General features: G+C 51.2%; 3 protein-coding genes across 6 annotated transcripts in view; 1 reads left to right on the top strand and 2 right to left on the bottom strand.

Annotated features, from left to right (window-relative positions):
* The first annotated feature begins 1288 nt into the window (after positions 1-1288).
* Positions 1289-5045, top strand: PAQR6 (progestin and adipoQ receptor family member 6). The gene is made up of 8 exons (XM_054712024.1): positions 1289-1336; positions 1852-1926; positions 2228-2355; positions 2474-2679; positions 2811-2937; positions 3263-3359; positions 3575-3725; positions 4088-5045. The coding sequence occupies exons 2-8, from the start codon at positions 1876-1878 to the stop codon at positions 4360-4362; spliced, it is 1035 nt and encodes a 344-aa protein (XP_054567999.1). The 5' UTR covers positions 1289-1336; positions 1852-1875; the 3' UTR covers positions 4363-5045.
* Positions 5046-5247: 202 nt separating this feature from the next.
* On the bottom strand, positions 5248-6065 carry BGLAP (bone gamma-carboxyglutamate protein). The gene is made up of 4 exons (XM_054712025.1): positions 5993-6065; positions 5737-5778; positions 5477-5546; positions 5248-5377 (listed from the first exon to the last, which is right to left on the bottom strand). The coding sequence occupies exons 1-4, from the start codon at positions 6054-6056 to the stop codon at positions 5248-5250; spliced, it is 306 nt and encodes a 101-aa protein (XP_054568000.1). The 5' UTR covers positions 6057-6065.
* Positions 6066-7464: 1399 nt separating this feature from the next.
* The window catches only part of LOC103298870 (solute carrier family 25 member 44), a 39256-nt gene continuing 21386 nt past the window's right edge, over positions 7465-25334 (bottom strand). For all 4 annotated transcript variants that reach the window (XM_054712020.1, XM_054712017.1, XM_054712016.1 and 1 more), the window contains 4 exons: positions 11086-11191; positions 9953-10053; positions 8343-8538; positions 7465-7900 (listed from right to left, as the gene is read on the bottom strand). In XM_054712020.1, the coding sequence (XP_054567995.1) occupies positions 7847-7900; positions 8343-8538; positions 9953-10053; positions 11086-11191 (457 nt within the window). In that variant the 3' untranslated portion in view covers positions 7465-7846. The remainder of the gene's footprint in view (positions 7901-8342; positions 8539-9952; positions 10054-11085; positions 11192-25334) is intronic.

The raw sequence follows: 25334 nt of genomic DNA, 5'->3' as shown, positions 1-25334 counted from the left end.
GAAAGATTTCTTCAAGGTGAATGCATTGAAGCAAGAAGTTTGGAATTTCAGCAAAAGCTCCAGACATAGTGACATTGTCAAGTTCCTTGATCCTTTAAACAGCTGGTGCCTTTGTAAGGGTGATGGGTGAAAACAATTTTGAAGGCCTTATTTGCGGGGTCCTGTGAATCAAATTTCTCAAGGGGGAGCAGGGGATGAACCTTGAAGCCAGATTCAATCCCTATCCCTCTGCAAGGACTGGTACCTTAAGTGCGTCTTTGGGGAGTAAGCTTGGCAAATCCCTTGTGGTTGAAGCAACATTTGCTAAAGGCATTTGTTCTGGACTCTACCCAGCACCAGGTGCTCAGAGGCAGTGAAAGACAGAGAGATGGTTTCTGATTCCAAGACCAGGACTTGGGATTCTCTGCCCAGCTGATGGCAGAGCCCACCTTCAACTCCTGGGAGAACTGGAACGGTGGCGCAGCCTGATCTGAGGGAGCCTGCACCACACTGGCCGTGTCCTGGCGAGGGCTCCAGCCTCTTCGGGCCAGTCCTGGTCTCAGTGGGTCTGAGTCAGGCTGGAGGGGCTGGCTGTGTGCTGACGGCCAGTGAGCTGCCTGCTAATGGGGTTGGGCCACCCTGCGCTGCTCCCTGGAGGCTGGACAAGGCTGGGATTGTTTTCTGGCTCCTTTGTCTCCCATCCCCTGGCCTGCTGGCAGGCCACTCTGCTCCCTCCCGTTGGCCTGGCTGGCAGGAGCACCCGGGCCTGCGGACCCACCTGCTTGGGCGCACCAGTCAAGCTCTGGGTAAGGAAGCCCACCTGGGGCTCTGTCACCATTCTGGGGAATTAGGACCAGCTCCAGCCCCTCCCTCATCTCCAAGGCTACAGCACACTCTGCTTAGACCTCTAAACCCCGTGCTGAGGGAAGGACCCCTAGGGCAGCTAGAGCCCAGCCAGCATCCTGCTTTCCCACCCCTCCCCCATCCTACTCCTGGGCAAGGAATACCTTGGCGGCCTCTATCTTAAAGCTCAGCGAGGGTGCAGGGACTAGGGACCAGGTCTGTCTTGTGCCCAGCCCAGTCCCTAGGTCAGGGGCAGAGAGCCCCCAAACTGTTGGGGGACCCCGATTGGTGGTGTGAGGCCCACTGTGAAGCTGGTGACAGGAAGAGGGGCGGGGTTGGGTTGTAGAGTTGCTGGAAAGTTTTGGCCTGGGAGATGGGGGGAGTGTCCTCCCTCCCTCCTAGGGTGGTTCCATCCGCCTCGCTGGCCCAGCCCCACCGATTGTGCCAAGGAATGTGCCTGGGAGAGGCGGCCGGCGGGGCAGCAGAGCCACGGCCACCCGGAGGCATTGCACAGGTCTGGGGCTGGGGCAGGGGGCTCAGGGACGGAGACCCTGAATGTCCAGGGGCACAAGTGTCCTCAGAGAAGAGCCAGGCATCCCCCTAATTCCTTGCCCGGGCATCTGGCCTCTCCAGGAATTCTCGGTGCTCAGCCTGCACACTGGGCCAAGGGTTTTTGGTGATGGTGGGTGGCTTGGGGTCTCTCTGCACTGATCTCCAGGAGTTAGGCTTCTCCTGAGATGGAACTGGAGGGCTGGGGGATGGGACCCAGGCTCCGGGGTTGCTGAGACAGTATTCCAGCTGGGGCGGAGGCCCCTCCACTTGGTGTTGGGTTAAGGGGAAACTGAGTGCCCCCAGGCTAGGATGGGGAGGGGTCAGGGAAGCTGGGCCCGCCTCCCCCGGCCTGAAGGAAGCAGCTTGAGGCCAGCTACCCTGGCACTCCGTGACCAGGCCCAGCCTGGACCTGGGTGATAAGGAGTCTGTGGACGGGAGCAGATACCTGATTTCCTCCCCCCAACCCTCTGTCTCTAGGTCAACGTGGAGGTGCAGGCCACCATGCTCAGTCTCAAGCTACCCCAACTCCTTCAAGTCCACCAGGTCCCCCGGGTGAGGGGCTACACTGGCCAACTCCTACTCCCCAGGGGACGGCCTGGGTCTGAGGTTCTCTCTCAGCGATCGGGGAAGTCCCTCCTGCAAGCTAGCTCTTATCCCTCCCATCCCAGGGGAGACCCTTCTGCTCTCTAAGGAGCGGCTCGTTTAGAACCCCCTCCCCCAGAGCACCTGTCTGTGCCAGGCGACTCTCCCGTCCATCTTGTCCCCTTTCCCTGGCGCTTCTGTTTCTCATCTGCTTTCTGGGTATTGGAACCTGTGCTGAGAGGGAAGTGACCCCCACCCCCACCCCACCCAGGTGTTCTGGGAAGACGGCATCGTGTCTGGCTACCGCCGCCCCACCAGCTCGGCCTTGGACTGTGTCCTCAGCTCCTTCCAGATGACCAACGAGACTGTCAACATCTGGACTCACTTCCTGCCCACCTGGTGAGGAGGCCATCCCCGGCTTTGCGCTCGGAGGGAGGGTGCTCGGGCAGGCTGCGGGCGGAAGTCGGAAGTCGGAAGTTGCGGGACGGCGCGGCCGCCTGAGCACGTGCCGCTGCAGGTATTTCCTGTGGCGTCTGCTGGTGCTCGCGGGAGGCCCGGGCTTCCGGGCGGAGCCCTACCACTGGCCGCTGCTCGTCTTCCTGCTGCCCACCTGCCTCTACCCTTTCGCCTCGTGCTGCGCGCACACCTTCAGTTCCATGTCGCCCCGCGCGCGGCACATCTGCTACTTCCTGGACTACGGCGCGCTCAGCCTCTACAGCCTGGGTGAGCCCGCGGGAGGCGGGGCAGGGGGTGGGACCGCAGGGTTGGGGTTTTTTTTTGGGGGGGGGGGGGGCGCGCGGTATTCCGTCCGGAGCCAGCCCTTCGGGCCTCAGCTCCTGCCCCGCGCCCCCCAGGTTGCGCCTTCCCCTACGCCGCCTACTCCATGCCGGCCTCCTGGCTGCACGGCCGCCTGCACCAGCTCTTTGTGCCCGCCGCCGCGCTCAATTCCTTCCTGTGCACTGGCCTCTCCTGCTACTCTCGGTGGGTTCTTGGCCAGTGTTGAAGGGGAAGGCGGAGGGACAGGACAGGGCGCCGCAATCACACTGACACCTGGGATCGCTCTTGAACACCATTAAGAGCTACGGGACCGTTTATTGAGAATTCCTGTGTCGGAGCCTGTGCGCTAGCACCGTGCCTACAGTTTCCTTTAACCCTCCCAGCCACCCATTTCACAGATGGGATCATTTACAGCGGGGTCAGGGGTCATGTGTCACTAGCTACATTGACATTCCATCTTGGTCAGAGGCCTCCTGCCCCCTCTGACGCCCACCAGGATGGTGACCAACCTTTCCCTCCTGCCTCCCAGGTTCCCTGAGCTGGAAAGCCCTGGGCTCAGTAAGATCCTCCGCACTGGCGCTTTCGCCTACCCCTTCCTGTTCGACAACCTCCCACTCTTCTATCGGGTAAGGGGGCGTAGGGCTCCTGGTCAGGCCCCCGTTTTCCTGTCCTCTCAGTGCCCCTTCCAGTCCTGCCCCCTCAATCTCACCTCATCCTGCTGCCCACCCTCCAGGCCCAGCACCCAGCCTGGCTCTGTGCCCCCCTCCCCCCCATTAGATTCCAGACACATGTGGGTTCACTCTCCAATCCCTCCTGCTCAGCCCTGCTTTTCCTTTGCCAGCTGGGACTGTGCTGGGGCAGGGGCCACAGCTGTGGGCAAGAGGCGCTAAGCACCAATCATGGCTACCACCTGTTGTGCGCGCTGCTCACTGGTTTTCTCTTCGCCTCTCACCTGCCTGAGCGGCTGGCACCAGGACGCTTTGACTACATTGGTGAGAGCAGGCCCCGCCTGGCCGAGGAAAGGGCAAGGGCGACAGCTTCCCAGAACCCAGAGGTTGAACTGAGTAAATGGCGTATGCAGCCAGAAGACAGAGCACTGGAGGGTCCTCAGAGTCCAGGTCCACCCCCCACTTCGCCGATACCAGCCAAACTAGTAGCATGAATGCTAGGGGCATTGTGTTTTATGCCTATCAGCTCATTCACTCCTTCCAGTAGCTCTTGGAATCAGGTTTTCTTATTCCTAAATTTAGGATAGTAGCAGGCCCAGATGATGGGGTGACTTGCCATGGGTCAGGGTGCGTTGGGGCAGCCCTGGGAATGGGTATGTGCCCTGACCTGCCTACCTTCCCCACAGGCCACAGCCACCAGCTGTTCCACATCTGTGCGGTGCTGGGCACCCACTTCCAGCTGGAAGCGGTGCTGGCCGATATGGAATCTCGCCAAGCCTGGCTGGCCACACAGGACCCCCCCCTGGGCCTGACAGGCACAGTGGCCACGCTAGGCTTGGCAGTGGCCGGGAACCTGCTCATCATTGCTGCCTTCACAGCCTCCCTATTTCGGGCCCCTAGTACATGCCCCCTGCTGCAGGGTGGCCCGCTGGAGGGGGGTACTGACGCCAAGCAACAGTGAGGCCCCATCTCTGAGCCTGCCTCCGAGGCAGGCAACGGTGAGGCCTTGGTGCTGGGAGGAGCCCAGACCAGACCTGAGAAGGTGTGGGGCACTTATGAGCCTGGACTCCAAAGTGACTGCGCGAGTGCAGAGGAGAGAAGGCCGAGGAGAGGAGCTGGGGGGCTGGCAGAGCGCAGGAGGGTCGGTGCGGGTGCTCTTGATGGGGCTGGGGAAGTGCTGAGGATCTGAGAGGTGAGGTGTGCGTGTCCAGGCCGGAGAGCCTCCCCTTCCCCGGCAGAGGCTGGGACGGGGAGGTGTCGGGGCCCTTTCATCTAGTCCCGTTTCTGTGCTCCTAGAAGTGTGCTTAGCCCAAGGAAGAACTAACATGACTAACCTAGGCCTGCCCTGAGTGCTTGATAACCAGGCAGGAGGCCCCCTCTTGCCCCCACCCCCCAAAGCAGGCAGTGCTGTCTGCCGGCAGCTCTTTGCCTGTAGTGACGAGTCTGTTCTGGTCACAGTCGTGTACTCAGGATGTCCAGCTTTGGCATCCGGGTCTGTTAGGGTGTGTCATGGATGGTGCACTGGGTTGGGGTGGCGGGGAGGGTGCTGGGCCAGAGGGGGAGTCCTAGTCAGACTTTGGAAAGCCAACTTCAGTGCTTTGGAGTGAGGCAGATACAAATAAAAAAAGTCAACAGACTTTGGGAAGCACTTTTTGCCCCCCCCCCCCCAGCACCTCCCCCACCCTCCAGAGATAAAGAGTCAGACGCCACCGATTCCTCTTCTGGAGTTTATTCTGGAGCAGCTGGGCAGGTGGTGACCCCACACTTTAGGGCCGGAGGTCAGGGCAAGGGAAGGGGCAGGGTTCTGGGGAGGAGCCAGCAGGGGCCGCCGGCAGGGCTGCAAGCTCTAGGCTATGCCGTAGAAGCGCCGGTAGGCCTCCTGGAAGCCGATGTGGTCAGCCAGTTCGTCGCAATCCGGGTTGAGCTCACACACCTCCCTCTTGGGCTCCAGGGGATCTGGGTAGGGGGCTGGGGCTCTGACCGCCCAACACAGTGGCATCAGCCTCCACACAAACTGCCCCCTCCACTCCCGCTGCACCAGGGCCCTCCCTGTCCTCCAGCCTCTCCTCTCTCACCCCAGCCCGTGATCCAGGTAGCGCCGCAGTCTCTTCACCACCTCACTGCCCTCCTGCTTGGACACGAAGGCTGTGGGGCAGAGGGGCAGGGATCAGGTGGTTGTGAGTTTGGGGCGATAAGATGGGGGGGCAGGCTGGCCTTCCTAACAGCCAGAGAGGAGCCAGTAGGAGGGGGGAAATGGGACGGAGGGGGCCAGGGTGAGGGACCGTTGGGCAGCTGGGTGATGTGGCACAAAGCCCCTAGCAGGCCTGCCTCCTACCTGCTCCTCCTCTCTCAGACTCTGCACCACTGGGCTTGGCATCTGCAAAAGAAAGGACCCCAGTTCACCCCTAAGCCCCCCTCCTCCCCGGCCTCTCTGGCAGTTTGCTCTCCCCTCTCCTTCCACAAGGACAGGCAGGGCAGTGGATTGAGCCTACCCTCCTGGAGGAGGGGGTTAGACAGCAAAGGCACTGCCAGTGGAGGGGTGAGGAGTGAGTGCGCCCTCCTCACTGGCTGGGGCAGAGTGGGGGACTCACCTGTCTGGCTAGCGAGGCAGAGTGCGGCCAGGGCCAGCAGGGCGAGGAGCACGCGGGGCCTCATGGTGCCTCTGAGGTGGCTTTGGGTCTGCTGCTCAGACTCCGCTGTTCCCACCAGCCTCCAGCACCATTTATACCCTCCGGGCCCTGCCCTGGAGGCCAGGGTGGGCCGCAGGGGACTCTGCCAGGGCCATCTGGGGTCATCCGCCCCAGATCCATAGGCCAAACCCCAAAGGATGTTGTGGTTGGAACCAGGGCAGCCTGGGCAGGCCCCTGGGAGTGGAGGAGGAGGGTGGGTGGTAACCTGAGACTGCCAGCCTCTGGATGCCCCCCGTCCCTCCCTAAGGGGGCCACTCAGGTCCACCAGTCCTTACTCTCTTGGAGACCCAACCTCACAGCTGAACGGGCCAGGAGGGGGGGGGGCAGAGAGGGGGGGCCCAGAGGTCCAAAATAGATCGGAGCAGAACTGGCTGCAGCTCTCGAAGATTGTGATTTCCACTGTCAGCCGTGGGCAGGAGCCAAACCCCAGGGAGGGAGTGCCCGGTGATGGCCTCATTCACCCCTCGAGACACCGAAGGCAGGCCCGGCGTGGGGTGGCTGGACTCTGGTCAGGCCTGGGGGTCAGGACAGGTAGCTCAGGGCCGAGAGCCAAGAGCCAGCACAGGTGGGGCTGGGCAGGAGGTTAAGGACAGCCCTCTGCCTGGGGCAGGCCAGGGGGTCAGTGGCAGGGCCCTGAGGAGCAGGGAGATGGAGAGCACAGCTGGGCTCCTGACCCTCTGCTCCTCTTCCTGCCCTTGCAGGCTCCTCCTATGGAAACCCCACCCCACCCGAGCTCTGCTTCTGCCTCAGCTCAACCTGGAGAGGCGGGGGGTGACCTCACCCCCCCCCCAGGGCCTATGGCTGGGTAGAAGGGGATGGGGGGCAACTGGATGGTTGAAGGCTGCAGCTCCAGGGGGGTGGCAAGCAGGGGCCACCTGATGTCTTCCTGAGTGTCCCAGTGCTCCTAGGCAGACCCAGCCAAGCCTCTCTCTAGTTGGGGTGAGGCCCTCCCCTTCCCCCCTGGTCTGGAGGCACCTATCTTGCCGTGCTGAGCCCCTCCTGATGCTCTGCGGGCCCCGGGTGAGGGAAGCATGAGAAACGAGGACTGCGTCCAGCTATTAGGGCCGCCTGCTCTGTGCGCACTCAGCAGACGCGAGCGCTGAGGCCCAAGGTGAGTGCTTTGGCCCTGCTCTCAGGCACCTGTTCCTTTGTCAGGATTAACTCAAACTTACAGAGTGACACTCGGAAAGCTTGTCCTGCCCTCAAGGAACTCGGGGTCCTGGTTCTGTGATAAGGAGCGTCACTGCCCCTCTGCACGTGAAGGTCAGACACCCCCTGCCAACCCAGCTGAGGCCTCTAGGGGTCAGGACTCAGAAGCCCAGGAGGGGGTTTTGGCCCACAAGTGTCCCAGACGGCGGAAGCACCCTCACAGATTACAGTGCAGCGGAGGAAGTTTATTTGCGGATGTGGAGAGACATGGCACGGCCCTCAGCTGGCCAGCAAAGGGGCAATCAGTGGAGATTGGAAACAGATTTCCCAGCCAGGTCCTAGGGCGGGTAAGGAAGCGGCAGGCCTGTGTGGGGTGGTGGGGAGAGGCACGGTGTCTGAGTCCCAGGGAGGGGATCTGGCCAGGAATCTGAAGGTAGTGTGCATGACTCCAAGGGATCCAAGGCACAGTGGCAGTGGGGACTGCTCACACCTCGTCCCCCAGCCAATTCCATCATCGCTCAGGACTAGGCAACACGGCAGCTGTGCTCAGAGGCAGCTTTACAGGGGCCCTTGACCACCTTCTGCTCCTGGGCCGGCATCTCCCGCTCACTCAGGCTCCCTCAGCATGGCCACCAGCTCCTTCCGTCCTCTGTGCAGAGCCTGCCATCAATAGGAGAAGGAAATTGAGAGAGGAAAAAATCCAAGTCCTTTCCATCTACTGTCCCTGCCTCCAGGCCTGCGTTCCCCCAGAATGATAGGGGCCTGCGGCTCATGTCAGGACCCCGCAGGGCATGGAAGGAAGTCCCTCCTCCTGACACTCAGCAGGTATTTATGGCAGGTTGGTGCTTTGGCCACCTAGACTGTTTTCGCTAACAAGGGGAGATAAGGAAAGATGGGTCTGGTGAGGCAAGATTATAGGGGGTTCTGGATGCTCAGAATGAGGAAACGGGTCAGTTCTGACAGGCACTGGGGTAGAAGCTCCAGAGCAAGAGTCCATCTTCAATAAGGGCCCCAAAGTGTCCCCCACCTCTGACCCCTCTCGGTCTGTTTTCTCTGCTGCAGCAGGGGAACAGGTTCCTGAGGGCAGGGCCAAAGCACTTACCTGCCACGCCTGCCACCGAGCCTGGCCCTGCAGCTGCAGCTCTTGCACCTGCCTGCGCCCGGCCAGGACGGCATCTGCTAGCTGCCTGTTCTCAGCCTCCTGTTTCTGCACCCGGCGCCGCAGGGCATCCCGCTGCTGTAGGAGGTAGGGCACCAGGGTGCTGCACAGGTCTTTCTCGGGGATCCCACTCGGGCGCCTGGGGGATGGCAAGGAGCACAGGGTAAGAAGGCGGAGGACGTGTGCGATGAGGGCTCTACTCCAGCTCTAATCAGTGATACTCCCACCTCCAGTCTCAAATTGGACTGGCTTTTAAGGTCTCTTCTGGGGTCCTTCTCACCTCCTCAGACCCAATCGCATGGCTCCTGCTCCTGCTGGAAATGCTAACCTTCTGTCCCTCAGCTTTGATGCCCAGGAATCCACCTCCCCCTTCTCACATCACCTGTGTCTTAGCCTTCCTTCCCGTACCCCACATTCTCCTCTTGCCCACGTACAGTCCCCCATCTCGAACACTCCAGAGCTAGAGGTGACTTCAGCCTTCGCCTCTGTGCTGCTGACCATGTGCTCTGATGGTGCACCCCCTCTCGATGAGCTGGAGAGGTGGGGGTGGTGGCAGGATGAGCCCTCCCAGCGGGAGTGGCTGCCTGAGAATGGGCCCAGACCTGGAGAGGCCTGGTATTCCCTAACAAGGGGAGATAAGGAAAGATGGGTCTGGTGAGGCCAGATTATAGGGGTTCTGGATGCCCAGAAAGAGGAGACAGGTCAGTTCTGATAGGCACTATACATTCTTTTTAAATTTGTTTTTCAGTTATAAAACTTAATTCTTTTAAGTATTAAGATCACGAAGCATAAAAACAATTGGAAAGCACAAAAAGGATATTTACTTCCTCTGGACTAGGAATCCTATTCAGGCAGGAGAGGGTGGAGGGAGGCAGGCGCTCAGGCCACCCTGGTCTTAGTGGCCTCAACTCTCCACTCCTTGTCCCAGGCCCTGCCCTCTGTCCTGACAGGAAATACCAGGCAGCAGGGCTGCCCCCTGAAATGTCGGCTCCAGGAGAAGCAGGTCTTTGGTGTCCTGTTCTTTGTTGAATCTCTGGCGCCTATTGGGTGTACAGTCCCTGTTCCCTAAAATTTGTTGAATGAACAAATGAATAAAAACCAAATGTCTGGGCCAGCCTAATGAACATCAGTTTCCAAACCTATGATTCTGCCTCCTCCACCCCCATCCTCTCTCTCACAGGCCAGGAAGGTTTGCCTCAAACCCCTGCACAACATGTACTTGCCCTGGGACTACTTTTCACTGATGGGGGTTACTGTTTGGTGTCTGTCCTCTCTGTGAGCCCAGTCTCAGACCTATGGGTCCATCATAAAAGCTCCCTCAAGCCCTGGCTGATGTTGCTCAATGGTTAAGTGTCAGCCTGGGCACATAAGGGCCATGGGTTCCATTCCGGTGTTGCGTGCGGGAGGCAATCAATCAATGTTTCTCTCTCCCTCCCGTTCTCTCTAAAAATCAGTGGGAAAAATACCCTCGGGTGAGGATTAAGAAAGACAAAAAAGCTTCAAGATACTGAGCTGCTGCCCCTTTCTCTGAGCCCTCCCGTGGCCCCGCTCACCAGGCTGGCTCCTTCCGCTCTTTGCCTTCTTCCACAATCGTATCCAAGGCCGTCAGGACAGCTTCCAGGTTTCCCTCCGCTTTGATTTCGGAGATTTCCTCCTGAAGAGAAAGGAAGAAAGAGCAATAATGATACTAGGCAAACTTATAGTAGAAATATGCTAAACTGCTAACTGCATTTAGTACGACTTGGGCTAAATTCTGTTTCTTTACACAAACATTCTAGTTTTTCTACATGTGATTTTTAAAAATATATATTTTATTGATTTTTTACAGAGAGGAAGGGAGAGGGACAGAGAGCTAGAAACATCGATGAGAGAGAAACATCGATCAGCTGCCTCCTGTACACCCCCCACTGGGGATGTGCCCACAACCAAGGTACATGCCCTTGACCGGAATCGAACCTGGGACCCTTCAGTCCGCAGGCCGACGCTCTCTCCACTGAGCCAAACCGGTTTCGGCTCTACATGTGATTTTTACATTAAGGAAATAAAGATGGGCCCTGGCTGGGTAGCTCAGTTGGGTATTGCATTATCCTGATACACCAAGGTTGTGGCTGATGAATGCATAAATATAAATAAGTGGAAAAACAAATCGATGTTTCTCTAAAATCAATCAATCAGTAAAAGAAAGGATAAAGTGGAAGACATTTTTAAAAAGCCTGCAGCAAGCCTCTCCTCCTGCCCCTCTGAGCGCTGCAGGCCTTGCCGTTATCCCCTCACACACTTGGATGCTTAAGAGGCCCCTCCTGAGGTGTAACCACAGGACAGTTTAATTCTCTGGAGAGAGAATGAATGGGGTCCTGTCCTTTTTTGTGTTCCCTCTAGGATGCAGTTCCAACAATTTGTTAGATGTTGCCTCTGTGCCAGGCATTGCACCAGGTGCTGGAGAAACAAAGAATAAGACCCAGACATGCCCTCACTGAACTCACAGGTCTAGTGGGCAGACAGCATATAAACACACAATTACAATACAGGACATTGACAGAGGGGCATTTCAGATACCCACACCGTTTGAAGGGAGGGGAACTGCCACTGCAGCCGGACAGCACAAAGGACACTAGGGAGTGAAGACAGAAAACAGTGGAGGGTGGGGTCCCTGCCTCCAGTAGCTGCTGGGCTTCTTGTCACTCACCCTGATAGATGTCTGCAGCTGTGTGATGAACTTGTCATAGATTCGCTGTGTCATCTCAGGTTGCAGCTGGTAGAAGCGCTTATAACAGTCAGTGAATCTCTGGTAGCTGGTGGGAAAGCGAGAAGGCAAAGGTGGGAGGGTCAGACACACCAGTCATCAGCTTTTGCCTGGGCACCCCTTTTGTTTTTTAAACTTCACTAAGCATCACATCACCAGGAGGGCTTTTTAAAATCAGATCGCAGGCCCTGACTGGGTAGCTCAGTTGGTTAGTGTCATCCTGATACACCAAGGTTGCAGGTTTGATCTCTTGTCAGGGCACAAACAAGAATCACTGGCCCTGGCCAGTGTGGCTCAGTTGGTTGGAGTGTCATCCTGTGCAGTGGAAGGTCATAGGTTTGATTCTGGTCAGGGCATATACGCGGGTTGTGGGGTGTACAAGAGGCAACCGATGGATATTTCTCTCACATTGGTGTTTCTCTCCCTCCCTCTCTAAAATCAAATTTTAAGCTACATTTATCATCAATGAAAATAATTTTAAAAATGGTATTTACCAAGTTTCAAAATAGAAATGACTATTAACTGATTTTTAAAAAAGCATCAACCAGTGAGTGCATAACTGAGTGGTGCAACAAATCAATGTTTCTCCCCCCCCCCCCCCCCGTTCTCTCTCTTGCTCAAATCAGTTTAAAAAACCCCTCAGATCGTTGCCCTCCCCCGCCAATTTCTAACAAGCTCCCAAGCGATGCTTGGCCTGCTGGTCGGCACCACACTGAGAACCTTGGTCATTCCAGTGTCCTTTCAGGGCTGGGTTAGGCAGGGCATGTGGCCTCTGAGAACTTTCCTGATTCCTACAGAGAGCACCACAGGGAGGAGCTGATGCCTTTTCTGTAGGACATGACTGTATCCAGATGATGCCTGCAACTCTTAGCAACTGTGGGGGACCGAGCCTGAGGGCACAGTTTAGCCCTAAGGAGGCAGAGCAGAAAGAGGAAGAACTGGGGTCTCTAAACACCAACCTGGAGCCGCCCTATCTTGGGGCTTCTTGTTAGTGAGGTAATGGATTTCTCTTATTGTTCAAGCCATTTAAAGTCGGGTCCCTGTCACTGGCAGCTGAGAGCACCTCACTGATACATCCCTTGTATCAGAAGGTACCCAGTGTACTTCCAATGGCTGTTCCTCTTGTACAAAGAAACCAAGTTAAATGAACTCTCGTGGCTGTCTTCTCTCAGGCCCTTCCCTCCTACAAACCTTACTGAGGGCCACTATGTGCTGGTCACCCAGCAGGCACTGGGTGGTGTGGCCCCTGCAGCTTCCAATAGACAGGTGGCAGCAAACACAGAACCCCACACGTGAATGAGTGCCTCTGGGATTCCAGGGCTGAGAGAGTATATCATGGGAATCATCTTTAAGTTGGGGGGTGCCCTAGCCAGTTTGCTCAGTGGATAGAGAGTCTGCCCACTGACTGTGAAGGATCCTGGGTTCGATTCTGGTCAAGGGCATGTATCTCGATTGCAGGCTTGATTCCCAGCCCTGGTTGGGGTATGTACAGAATGCAACTTTAGGAGTACTTACACCTCAGAGACTGACAAACCCTGAAAGCCAGGGTTTTATTTTGAGAGCTGGTTGTAAGCATCCAACAGTTCACCTCTTGGTAAGGGTGACGAATCTCTTACCTTTTTGGCGGTACACATTTGATGTTCGTACACTTTGGAGGCTAAACCTGGGTAACAAAAGGACAATACAAAGAACAGATGATGGGCGTCCTTTCAACCCTTAGCAGAATCCCAGACATCTTGTGTTTTTGTTAATTGACTTTTTGAGAGAGAGAGGGAGGGAGAGAGAACATCGATTGGTTGATTGGTTACCTCCCATACTTGGGACCGAACCCACAACCTGAGTTTGTACCCTGACCGGGAATTGAACCTGCACCCTTTTGGTGTACAGGACGCTGTTCCAACTGAGCCACACCAACCCGGGCGACATCTTGTTGTTTTGCTGCTGGCCCTACTAGCCACGCAGTCTGTGGCCACGTGAAGGAAAGTGGAGAGACACATGATGTCTGACCAAGTGGGGCTGGAATCGAAACCAGGCAATTGTGGCTTGAAACGGGTTTGGCTTGGATATGGGAGATCTTGTTCCTCCCAGCCCACTCGACAGGCAGAGGGTTTGAGCTGGACACATCCCTCCTCCGTTCAAGCAGCTGGCAGGGGAGAGGGCCCAGGGATGAGGCAAATTCTGCCCACCAGTGCTGCTCATGAACTCTTCTAGTGCCCTCCTTGGGGTCTGAGAATTCAGAGAAAGTGAAGGACCCCAGGAAGGTGTGCATTTATATGAGATGGGGAATATACACTGCAAACACAAGGAAGGAAGGCAGACAGATTGGAGGCCAGTGTCAGTAAGTACAGGAGGAAAGAGATTCCTTTCTTCTTTTCCAGCTTTAAGATATAATTGACATACAATGTAAGATGTACAGAATAATGATCTGACTTAATGTATTATGAAACAACACAATTAAGTTAACACCCTTCATCTTTTGTTACAAAGAAAAAAAAGTAAAAACTTGTGATGAAAACTCTTAAGATTTACTCTTTGTTTTGTTAATTCTCACCTGAAGATATTTATCCCATTGATTTCTAGAAATAGTGGAAGGAAGGGGGGGAAGATAGAGAAAAATCGATGTGAGACACAATGACTGGTTGCCTCCTGCACGAGCCCCAACTAGCGCTGGAGATTGAGCCTGCAACCAAGACATGTGTCCTTGATTGGAATCAAACCCGTGACCCTTCAGTCCCAAGGCTAATGCTCTACCCACTGAGCAAAACTGGCTAGAGCAGGATCTGTTCTTAACAGCTTTCAAATATACCATATAGCTGTGTTAACCAAAGTCGTCATGTTGTACATTAGATTCCTTGAACTTATGACGGGAAGCTTGTACATTTTGACTACCTTCATTCAACTTCCCCTCCTTCCATCCCCCACAGTGATTCCTTTTTTGAGAGCCAGCTCACACTTGGGAATGATGTGAATGCTGGTACGAACTTCCTGAAAAAATATCCTTGGGGATCTCCAGGGTGCCCAGAACACTGTTGGATACGTAGTAGCACACAAGACCCTGCAGACCAGGCAACTGGGACCCAGGAGCTGCCTGGCCCCAGACTGATCCCACTCCCACCCTGGCAACCATCCCTCCCTTCCCCTCCTCCCCCAACCTGAACCCCAGGATACCAAGGCTTGGGTTGCTTGGGTAGAAGAATTCTCCCACAACAGCACCCCAGAGGCCTCTCTGCCAAGCCCCTTTGCCCTCTGCTGGATGGTCGCCCAGCCTTGGCCTTCCAAGGTACACCAGGGGCCACCAGCTGTGTGCTGGGTCAGTGCATGGCTCTGAAGACAGACTGCCTGGGTTCCAGTCCTACCTCTACCATTCAGCTGGGTGATCTCGGACAGCTCACTTACCTCTACAAGCCTCAGTTCTTCTGTCAAGTGGGGATAATAACCGTGTCTATAACTCATAAAATTACTGTGAGGATTAAATAAGGTTACATATATAAGTAGCACAGTTCACAGCACACTGAAACGCTCCACGTTAGCGACAATTACTAAGAACAGTCCTCACGCCCTCCTCTCCTCGGAAGTGCAGAACATAATGACTTGACTTCCCAGAGTTGAGAAGCCTCCTCCCCTGAGGAGACAAGTGCTTAGTAAAATACAACCTGATTACAATTTATGTGCAGAAACCATCCCAGCTGCAGGGAGAGCAGACTGGCCCCCACTAGAGAGAAAGTTAAATTGTGCCCCTCCCCCAAAGTGCTACATTTATCATCAATGAAAGTAACTGGTATTTACCCAGTTTCAAAACAGAAATGACTATATTAATTGATTTTAACATTTCTTATTTTTTCTCTTAAATACTTATGTAATATTTGAGACATGTCTGTTTTTTAACTCACTTTGTCAGCATTTCATTTACTGCATTTAAAAAAAACTCACCATAAACTGAATTTTCACAAAGTTTAACTTTAAAAAAATTGACTTCAAAATATTTAAGCCCAGAATCAAGCTCTGGTGGTTTGTCCATGTCAGTTAATATGCAGACAGACTGTGCAGGAACGGGAGGATGGGAGGCATACTCAGTAAAAGGCGCTCCTGTAGTGCTCAGGGAGCCCCGGCTTGCACTTCCCATAGTAACTTGCTTGTCCAACTTAAGGCCTATTTCACAGACTGTCCACCAGAGGGCAGTGAGGGACTGGCGCCTCATGCTGGGGATGGATGGATAGAAGGGATCCTTGTGACAGAAATTCATACTTTCCACCCCCTGCACAGCTGCTCTTTTCATTAAATGTTTCTCTTGTCTTTTCCCCTCTCCCCTTCCTCATCCTCTGTACAGTAGGCAGCCCCAGGACTGAGGAAGAAAAAGGGGAAAAAACAAACAGAAATGTCCCCTGATGAAAATAAGAGGTCATTGATTTATGATGAAGACTGTATTTAAAAATGTCATTTGGGAACCAAGATAAACGCCTGTACTCGCCGCCACCCACAACCACATCAAAACTGTTTCAGGATTCCAGAGCAGGAGAAATAGAGAAACTGAGGCAGGAAAGTTAAAACAAGGCCAAACTGCGTGGGCAATTTGCAACCAGCTTGTAACTAACAAGCCATTATCTTCCCCAGCTGAGGACACAGAGCCAATGGTTAAAAAAACAACACCTCCCTCATGAGAGAATGCAGAAAGGCAGGGGGAAGAGGGAAGGGAAAAAAGGACCATTTTACTCTCTAAGCAGAGAAGCCAGCAATCTCAAGGCTTGGTAAGAAAATTGCCAGGTGCTTTTCATGAATTCTGGGAAGGCCACAACACAGTAAAAAAAAAAAAAAAAAAGGTGGTGGTGGGGGGAACCTTGAGAATTAATCTATACCAAAATAGAGCAAGTTTGAAGCCTATAGACAGGAGGGTATAAAACGCCTCAGACCCCCATCCAAGTTGCTCTTCAGTTAGTTGAGAGCCCATCTGTGCTTCATAAGTCAGATGTGTTTGCTGGCTTTGCTTCTCCTTTTTCCAGTAAGGTGCATGCTTTAATAAATTGGCTTTTCACAACGCAGTCAAGGTCTCTCCTATAAATTCATTTATATGAGAAGACAAGAATCAAGGTTGGGGACAGCCTTCTCCCACTGGCTCAGGAGGCTACACCTCTCTGGTGTCAATGAGAGGTGTCTATAACAAAATTACAACTAAAATACAGAACAACTATCATTCAAAACCGCCTGAAAGTGGTTGAATGGAAGTCCTACAACTAGAAGTGAAAAAGAAAGCACCTTGAGACTGGTAGGAAGGGTGGAAGCACGGAACAGGCCGGTCCGATGCCCACGTGTGCCAGTTTTAGTCAGGAGGGAGATGTCTCTGCAGAGGCTGTCCATGAGGAGCAAGGGGTCCCAGCCCCACACCAGACCCAAGCTCAGGTTTCCTGAGCTGGGGAGAAAAGTCCCCACAACTACGGGGATTGTGGCTGAGTGACACGAGGGTGTTCCATTTAAAGAGCCAGTGCACAAACTTAGAACTTACTTGAACTCCCAGCACCAGGCAGCTTTGAGGGACACAGGGGTCATTGTTCCTGTGCTAGGACCTCCCCTGTTGCAGGGCTGACTGGCAGCCATAGCTGTCTCTCTCCATAAGCCTGTTTGCTCTGCCCCGGTGATTCCCTGAGACCCGCCCCATCCAGTTTCCAGCCCCACTCAAGCTTCAGACTGCCAACATCTCTCCAACAAGCTGTAGCTGGTGACAACATGCCCCAAACCTAAGATCCAGCTCAGTTGGATAAAAGGCCTAAATATCCAATAAAAGGCCTAAGATCCAGCTCAGTTGACTGGGAAAGCTGAGCCGCTGGGCTCTACTACACAAGGAAATTCTACCAATTTCAGGAGACACAGCAGCCCAGGCTCTGTAGCTAAAGAGTAGTGGGCATACCCACGGCCCATGTGTGAAGATGTACAAACAGGAAATAGTTATTGAGCACTGGCTAGAGCCAGGCATTATTCTAAGGACTACACAAGAGTAACTCATATCTTTTGAAAATAATTTTTCCCTTTAAAATTTTATATTGATCTTAGAGAGGAAGGGGGAGTCATTGATGTGAATGTACCCCTCCCCCCCACATGCACCCCGACGGGGATCAAGCCCACAACCTGAGCATGTGTCCTGACCAGAATCAAATTGGTAACCTTTCAGTGCACAGGACGATGCTCAACCAAATGAGCCACACCTGCCAGGGATGGAGGAACTAATTTACACCTCACTAACTTTACGAGGCAGGTTCTGTTATCATCATCCCATTTTCAGAAGAGAAACCTGAGGCAGAGAAGCTTGCCCGAGGTCATGCAGCTGGGACATGGTGCAGCGCTCTGGCTCTGGCTCAGGTGCCCTTTGCCTCCATGGCACACAGTCTGGACTGTATCATGACGGAAGGAGCTAGAAAAGGGTTCTAAACCTCAGACTGCTGTGTGAGGATGGATTCAAGAGGCACCAGTGACAGAGTGATGGCAAACTCAGCAAAGCAGACACAGTGGGGGTAGAGAGAGGTAGAGTGGAAACATATGAAGAACAGAATCAGCATGATGGAGCTGAAGCCGCAAACCACAGTCCGATGAGTCATACCCACTTCAAAAATGAATCAGACAGGAGCATGCATCATCTGTACATTCAAAGAAAGTGAGATATTTCTGAGGCATTTACTTAGAATAATTTATATATTTAACCACTCTTTTTCCTGTGAAGAACTGTTTCCTGTGAACACCAATAGTCTTTGCCACTAGTTTAAAACTACCGGGGGAAGACAGAAGGAAGGCCAAGAGACACATGAAAACATGTTCAACGTCACTAATTATCCAAGAGATGCAAATCAAAACAACAATGAGGTACCATCTCACACCTGTCAGAATGGCTATCATCAACAAATAAATGACAAGTGTTGGCGAGGATGCGGAAAAAAAGGAACCCTCGTGCACTGCTGGTGGGAATGCAGACTGGTGCAGCCACTGTGGAGAACAGTATGGAGTTTCCTCAAAAAACTGAAAATGGAACTCCCATTTGACCCAGTAATCCCACTCCTAGGAATATATCCTAAGAAACTGGGAACACCAATAGGAAAGGATATATGCACCCCTATGTTCATAGCAGCACAATAACAATAGCTAAGATCTGGAAACAGCCTAGGTGCCCATCAGCAGATGACTGGATCAGAAAACTATGGTACATCTACACAATGGAATATTATGCTGCCATAAAAAAGAAGGAATTCTTACCATTTGCAGCAACCTGGATGGAATTGGAGAACATTATGTTAAGTGAAATAAGCCAGTCAATGAAAGAAAAATACCACATGATCTCACTCATTTATGGATAATAAAGAACATTAAAAACTTGAACAAAAAGATACAGAGGCAGTAAAGAATCTAACAGTCTGTCAAATTACAGCAGGAAGGTTAGGGAGAGGTGGGGAAGATAAGAGATCAACCAAAGGACTTGTATGCATGCATATAAGCATAACCAATGGACGCAAAACTCTGGGGGGTAAGGGCATATATGGGAATGGGGTGCGGGGGCAATGGTAAGATACGTACACATATAATACCTTAATAAAAAAAATTGGGGGGAAAAAAAAAACTACCGGGGGGAGGGGGAGGAGGACAGTGCTAGAGATCGACCAAAGGACGTGTATGCATGCATATAAGCATAACCAATGGACACAGACAGTAGGGGGGTGAGGGCATGTGCTGGGGGGTGGGAGCAGCCGGGGAGAGGTCAATGAGGGGAAAAGGAGACATGTAATACTTTAAACAATAAAGAATTTAAATTATAAAAAAAATAAAACTCTACCAGTTCATGTACAAACACAGCTTTTTCCTTGGTTGCTGTCAGACATGGGCTTTAATCAATTTATTATGCAAATCACACAGGGCACAGCACATCCCAGGCTGGAATTCTGGACCAGGACAGACACTGGTCACAGTCTGGCATATAAGAACGTAAGAACTGTCAATCACCTCTCCTCCCTCAGCCCCATGGACTGACACCACATGTGGCACAGCTACTGGGGTGCCATGGGTACCTGTAGCAGACCCAGCTTTCTTCTGAAGTGCTAACTGGTCTTCAATCAGGGCCCCACCTATACCACCCCGAACCAACAGCCTCTTTTGGAGGGTCCTGATTGGTAACGAAACATAGAAAGGGGAGAGCCTCATCTGCTTCCTTTAGCTAAACGGGAATGGCTGTTTCTCAGAAGGTCCGGGGGTCTGTGAGGCTAGAAAAGAAACCCTCATTTTTGGAGGACAAGGCAGAGGTCACAAATGATAAGCTTCAGTAGGGCCACATTTCTATGTTGTTAAGTCTGAGAGAGGACAGCTGCAGAAATCTTTGCCTCAACAGGTCCAATGACAAGAAGATGCCCTGATTAAGACGGTAAGGCAAGGGCAGCGTCTGTGGGAACTGAGAGCCCAGCGAGGTCAATCATCTTCCAGTCACTCTTGGGTGCATCATGTAAACTGCCCTTCTAGTCAAGCTAACATTTTCATGAAAAATATGCCATTGCCCTGGCTGGTGTGCTCAATGGTTAGAGCGTCTGCCTACACACCTAAGGGTTGTAGGTTTTATTCTCAGTCAAGGGCATGTACCTGGGTTTCAGGTTCAATCCCTGGCCCCTGTCGGGGCACTTGCTGGAGGCAAACAAATCGATGCCTCTCACATGGATGTTTCCCCCCCACCTTTCCACTCTAAAAATCAATGGAAAAAAATATCGAGTGAGGATTAACAAAAACCAAACAAAAAAACTAAGTTGTGGAGAAAGGCCATCCAGGGTTTAAAATATCTCTTTGGGCCCTAACCGGTTTGGCTCAGTGGATAGAGTATCAGCCTGTGGACTGAAGGGTCCCAGGTTCGATTCCGGTCAAGGGCATGTACCTTGGTTGCGGGCACATCCCCAGTGGGGGGTGTGCAGGAGGCAGCTGATCGATGTTTCTCTCTCATCGATGTTTCTAACTATCCCTCTCTGTAAAAAATCAATAAAATTTTTTTAAAAAATGTCTCTTCTTTGGATCACTGATGAGAATTAGCTTTTATTATGGAGAGACATCTGGGTATAAGTACTGGTCCTTTGAGATTGAGGACTTTTAACGACTTGGGAAAGGGTCAAGTATTTGCATATATCTTAAAACTCTATAGTCATACATGTCATATATTGAGCCCTTTCTATGTGGAAACCAGCCATGAGTAAGTTCTATTTAACCAAATGAGAAGGATATTCTAGCAAGGAAAAGCTATAAGTAGACGAAGCAGGTGGCATGGATGGGGGACAGCGGCAGCACTCAATGCAGAAAAGCTTATGTGCGCGCATGTGTGTGTGTGTGTGTGCAGTGCATGCAAGTGTGCATGTGTCGGGTGCCCATGCCCTGACCACAGCTGGAGAGATGGGAGGGGCCGAGGAGTGAATGGCCTTGTATGCTGAGCTAAGGAGTTTACATTCGATTCTGGAACCAACCCTGAACCAATTAAACATTTTAAGCAGAAGGACCTGTTCAAATCTGAGCTGCCGACTTGAGGAGGGGGCAAGACTGAGGCTGGAAGGCCTATGGAGGCTGGTACAGCAATCCAGTGAGATGACGAGGGCGTGAACTAAAGCACTGGCACAAGGATGGGAAGGAGGAGATTGAGAGAGAGGCTGGAACCAACAGGGCTTGGTGGTTGACTGGAAATGAAAAGGAAGGAGGGGTCAGTGAGGACTCCCAAACCTCTGGCCTAGAGAATGGGTTGACAGTGGTATTTTCAACTAAGTTAGGGACGACAGAGGGAGGACAAATCCTGCTTCCATTGCACTGAGCTTGGTTGGTTCTGTAGGACACCGTGTGGAGGTTTCTAGTATTAAACTACTGGAGACAGAGGTCCGAAGCTCAGGAGAGAGCTGTGACTTGGGAATCTTCATTTATTCCCAAACTACTTACCGAGTGTCTCCTTTGTGACAGGCGCCACGATAAGCAGTGAGTAGCTCAGTGTGTGGAAGAGACCCAGGAGCACATTAGGCAGAGGGGCTTGCATATGACAAAGGGAGCTCCATAAAGCAATGGGGATGGACAAACTGTTTAGTTGACAATGACTGGGAAAACCAGAAAAATGAGACTGGCTGAGACCACCACCTTACACCTTACACCTTACTCCAGGCAGATTGAAGATTTTAAGTAGAGAGTAAAATGATTAGATAACAGAAGAAAACACTGAAGATTATCTTTGTGACCTAGGTATGAGTATAACCTCTATAAACAAGACTCCAAAAGCACAAAACCATAAGAGGGGAAATGTAATCATATGAAAATTAAGGGTTTAAAAATAGATTAAGCAAAACTAAATTTATTATGACTGTGTGAGGGATGCTGAGCTAGTCTGGAGGCTGAGAAAGGCGTCATGAGGATCCATACAGCTTGTGAGGGGGCACCTGGGATTGTTGCATTTCTCTTTCTGCTTCCTCCTCCTGGGTAAAGTACAAACTATAATCTGTGGGGCTTTTTATTTGACTAAAGATTTATATTCCTCAAAGGACATTACAAAGTTAGTACCTAACAGACAGAAAAAAAATATTTCCTTCTTCAGTCTAAAACTGACAAGTGATTGATTTTTTTTTTAATCCTCACCTGAGGATATTTTTCCGTTCATTTTTAGAAGAGAGTGGGAGAGGGAAAGACAGAGAGAAACATCGATATGAGAGAAACACCTGGTTGCCTCCGCACGTGCCCTGACCAAGGCCCGGGCTGGGGAGGAGCCTGCAACTGAGTGCACCTGACCAGAATCGAACCCGGGACCCTTTAGTCCCCAGATCGATGTTCTATCCACTGAGCAAAACCGGCCAGGGCAAGAGATTGATTTCTATATTATACCAGGAACTCCAGAAAATCAAGATAAAAACCCCCAATTAAAAAAAAAAGTTCTGGGCGGGGGGGGGGGGGGGGGGGGGGGAGGCAGTTCGCAGAAGAGAAGCCAAAATGACTAGCAATTAATTATATGAGGAAATCAATGACATGCAAATTCAAACAATAATAAAATATCTCTTTCACAACTTCAGAATAGCAAATGTTAGAATGGTGGATACCCAGTGATGGTGAGGATGTAGGAGACAGGAACGACATTTCTGGAAAGCAGTTTGACAAAACACAGGTAGACCCAGTGATCCCTTTCCATTATAGACCTCAGAAATGCTAGCACTGCTCCATGAGGGGATGTACAAGGACAGTCACCCTGGTGTAATCTGTCGAGGCAAAGTGTCCATAAGAGGCAGTGAATAAGAACTGGATGCTTATCATGGAATGACAAGCAGTGTTGAAAAGCTCTGAACCATATGCACTTACAGGACATGGTTAGATCATTTTAAAAATGGTGTTGACTGCTGGTGGGAATGCAGACTGGTATAGCCATTATGGAATACAGTATGGAATTCCTGAAAAAATTAAACATGGAACTGCCATTTGACCCAGTGATCCCACTTCTAGGAATATATCCTAAGAAACCCGAAACACCATCAGAAAGAATGTATGCACCCCTATGTTCATGCAGCACAGTTTACAATAGCTAAGATCTGGAAACAGCCCAAGTGCCCACCACTAGGTGAGTGGATAAAAAAGCTACAGTACATTTATACCATGGAATACTATGCAGCAGTAAAAAAGAAGAACCTCTTACCCTTTGAGACAGCATGGAGGGAGCTGGAGAGTATCACACTAAGTGAAATAAGTCAGTCAGAGAAAGATAAGTATCACATGATCTCACTCATATGTGGAATCTAATTAAAAAAATAAACTGATGAACAGAGTGGATCCAGAGACATGGAAGCATGGAACCGAGTGTGGAATCTTGGAGGAAAGGTGGGGGAGGGTGGGTGGGTGGATGAGAGGTAATCAACCAAAGACCTTGTATGCATATATGCACAACCCATGGACACAGATAACAGAGTGGTGAAGGCCTGGCGTGGAGGGCAGGCTGGAGGGGGCCAATAGGGGGAAAAGGGGGACATATGTAATATTTTCAACAATATATTTTTTAAAATAATTTTTAAAATGGTGTTGACCCTACAGTGCCCTTCAAATTAGATGTGCGTTTACTGTGTGTTATATAATTTGTGGTTCCTTTACCCAACATGCCTACTCCAACTTTTTTTCTCTAATCAATCACATCCTGGGATCCAATGTATAAATCCAGTATTGCATGTCTTGTGCATAATAATTCTAAAGGATATTATTTTGTGTATTATATGTATCAGAATAGTGCACACTGCCATTTAATATTAAAAGAGTATACAAATGAATGCAGCCAACTATCCAAGTTCACACCAACTAAAACACCAAATAAACCTTGCACAGTGAAAAAAAGGTGTTAAGTGAAAAAAGATACGTAGCACAATTATCATTCATATAAACTTAAAACATATACACACAAAACAACATATTGTACAAGAAAACAAACATAATCAAATGTCACTTCACTGCACTCACACTAACCCAGACCCCTTCACCCACTTCTATTCCTTTACCCTGATTTATTTTTCTTTATGGCAATAGAATGTCTACTCCATAAGAGCAACAACCGTTCTGTCTTAATCACTTATATCTCCAGCTTCTAGAACAGAGCCTGGGACATTGTAGGTGGCTGATAAATATTTGTACATGAATAAATGAATAAATGGAGGACATACAGCCAAGAGAAAAGAAAGCAGGGCCTATGGGGAAGGGAGAGGGAGGCAAAAATGAGTAGGGAAAAATGAATCAAAGGAGGGATCTTGCCTGCACATATAATAGTGTCATAAATGGTCCATAAAAATAATTATTATATCAAATTCAATACTGCTGAAATTAGACCCTGGATGATAAGGATGTCACCTGTCTGTCCAGCCTCCTGATTTTAATCTCCCTCTGATCATTATGTTGTAGCCAAGCAGGCCTCTGCCAGTTCCTAGAATGCCCTGACCATCTTGGGGCCTTTGCACAAGCTGTACCCTTTGCCTATACACTTCTTCTCTAGTTCTTTCTCTCACTGTCCCAGTTTCAGTTTAATGTCACTTCCTCAGAGTGGGCTCCCCTAACCAGCCTAGCTAGTGTGTTCCTTTCCCCCCAAGTTGCTCTTATCACATCACCTGTTCCTTACCTTACCAAGCTGTGATTGTTGTTTACTGAATGTCTCTACCCACTGAGTATAAGCTCCAATATGGGGCCCGGTCTGCTTCCCCAGCACCTGACACTGCCTGGCAGAAGAGGCACTCAAATATTTCTCAGTGGCCTGGCCGCATGGCTCAGTGGTTGAGTTGACCTATGAACCAGGAGGTCACGGTTCAATTCCTGGTTAGGGCACTGCCCTGGTTGTGGGCTCAATCCCCTGTGGGGGGTGTGCTGGAGACAGCTGATCGACGATGTTTCTCTCTATCCCTCTCCCTTCCTCTCTCCAAAAAAAATCAATAAAATATATTTTAAAAATATGTATTTCTGCCGAGACCGGTTTGGCTCAGTGGATAGAGCGTCGGCCTGCGGACTCAAGGGTCCCAGGTTCGATTCCGGTCAAGGGCATGTACCTTGGTTGCGGGCACATCCCCGGTAGGGGGTGTGCAGGTGGCAGCTGATCGATGTTTCTCTCTCATCGATGTTTCTAACTCTCTATCCCTCTCTCTTCCTCTCTGTAAAAAATCAATAAAATATATTTTAAAAAAATGTATTTCTCAGTGAATCAATGTGTGAAGTGGATAAATGAAAGGTCTCTGTAGGAAAGGAGGGAAGGAAGAACAAGAGGGAAGGAGGTTAGGAGAAGATAGGGTTGGGAGAAGATGGGAGTATTTTTTTTTTTTTTTAAGATTTTAAAATTGGTTTTTAGAGAGAAAGGGAAAGGGAACCACTGACCCGCTGCCTCCTGCACATCCTTAACGGGAATCAAACCCACAAGCCTTCCCTGCAGGGGAGGGCGCCTAACCGACCGCATCACACCTGCCAGGGCTGAGACGGTTGTCTTGATGAGATCAGAGAACAGGTGTGGGGACAAACCGCTTTAAGGAATAACAGTGTCTCATCATTAACATGCTCAGTGGTGGGATCACGGGCAACTCAGAGTGTCCAATATCGTTACAATACTGTTCATAGAAAATAAAAATCAAGACAGGAAAAATGTTCTATGGTAATACATTTAGTTCTCACAACCACCCAGTGAAGGTATTATTCCCATAACTACAACTCTAATGCTTTAT

The sequence above is a fragment of the Eptesicus fuscus genome, chromosome 22, assembly GCF_027574615.1.
Source record: "Eptesicus fuscus isolate TK198812 chromosome 22, DD_ASM_mEF_20220401, whole genome shotgun sequence".
Classification (NCBI taxonomy): Eukaryota; Metazoa; Chordata; class Mammalia; order Chiroptera; family Vespertilionidae; genus Eptesicus; species Eptesicus fuscus.
Note: the sequence above shows the minus strand (reverse complement) of the source record. Positions and strands in the feature narration are given on the sequence as shown.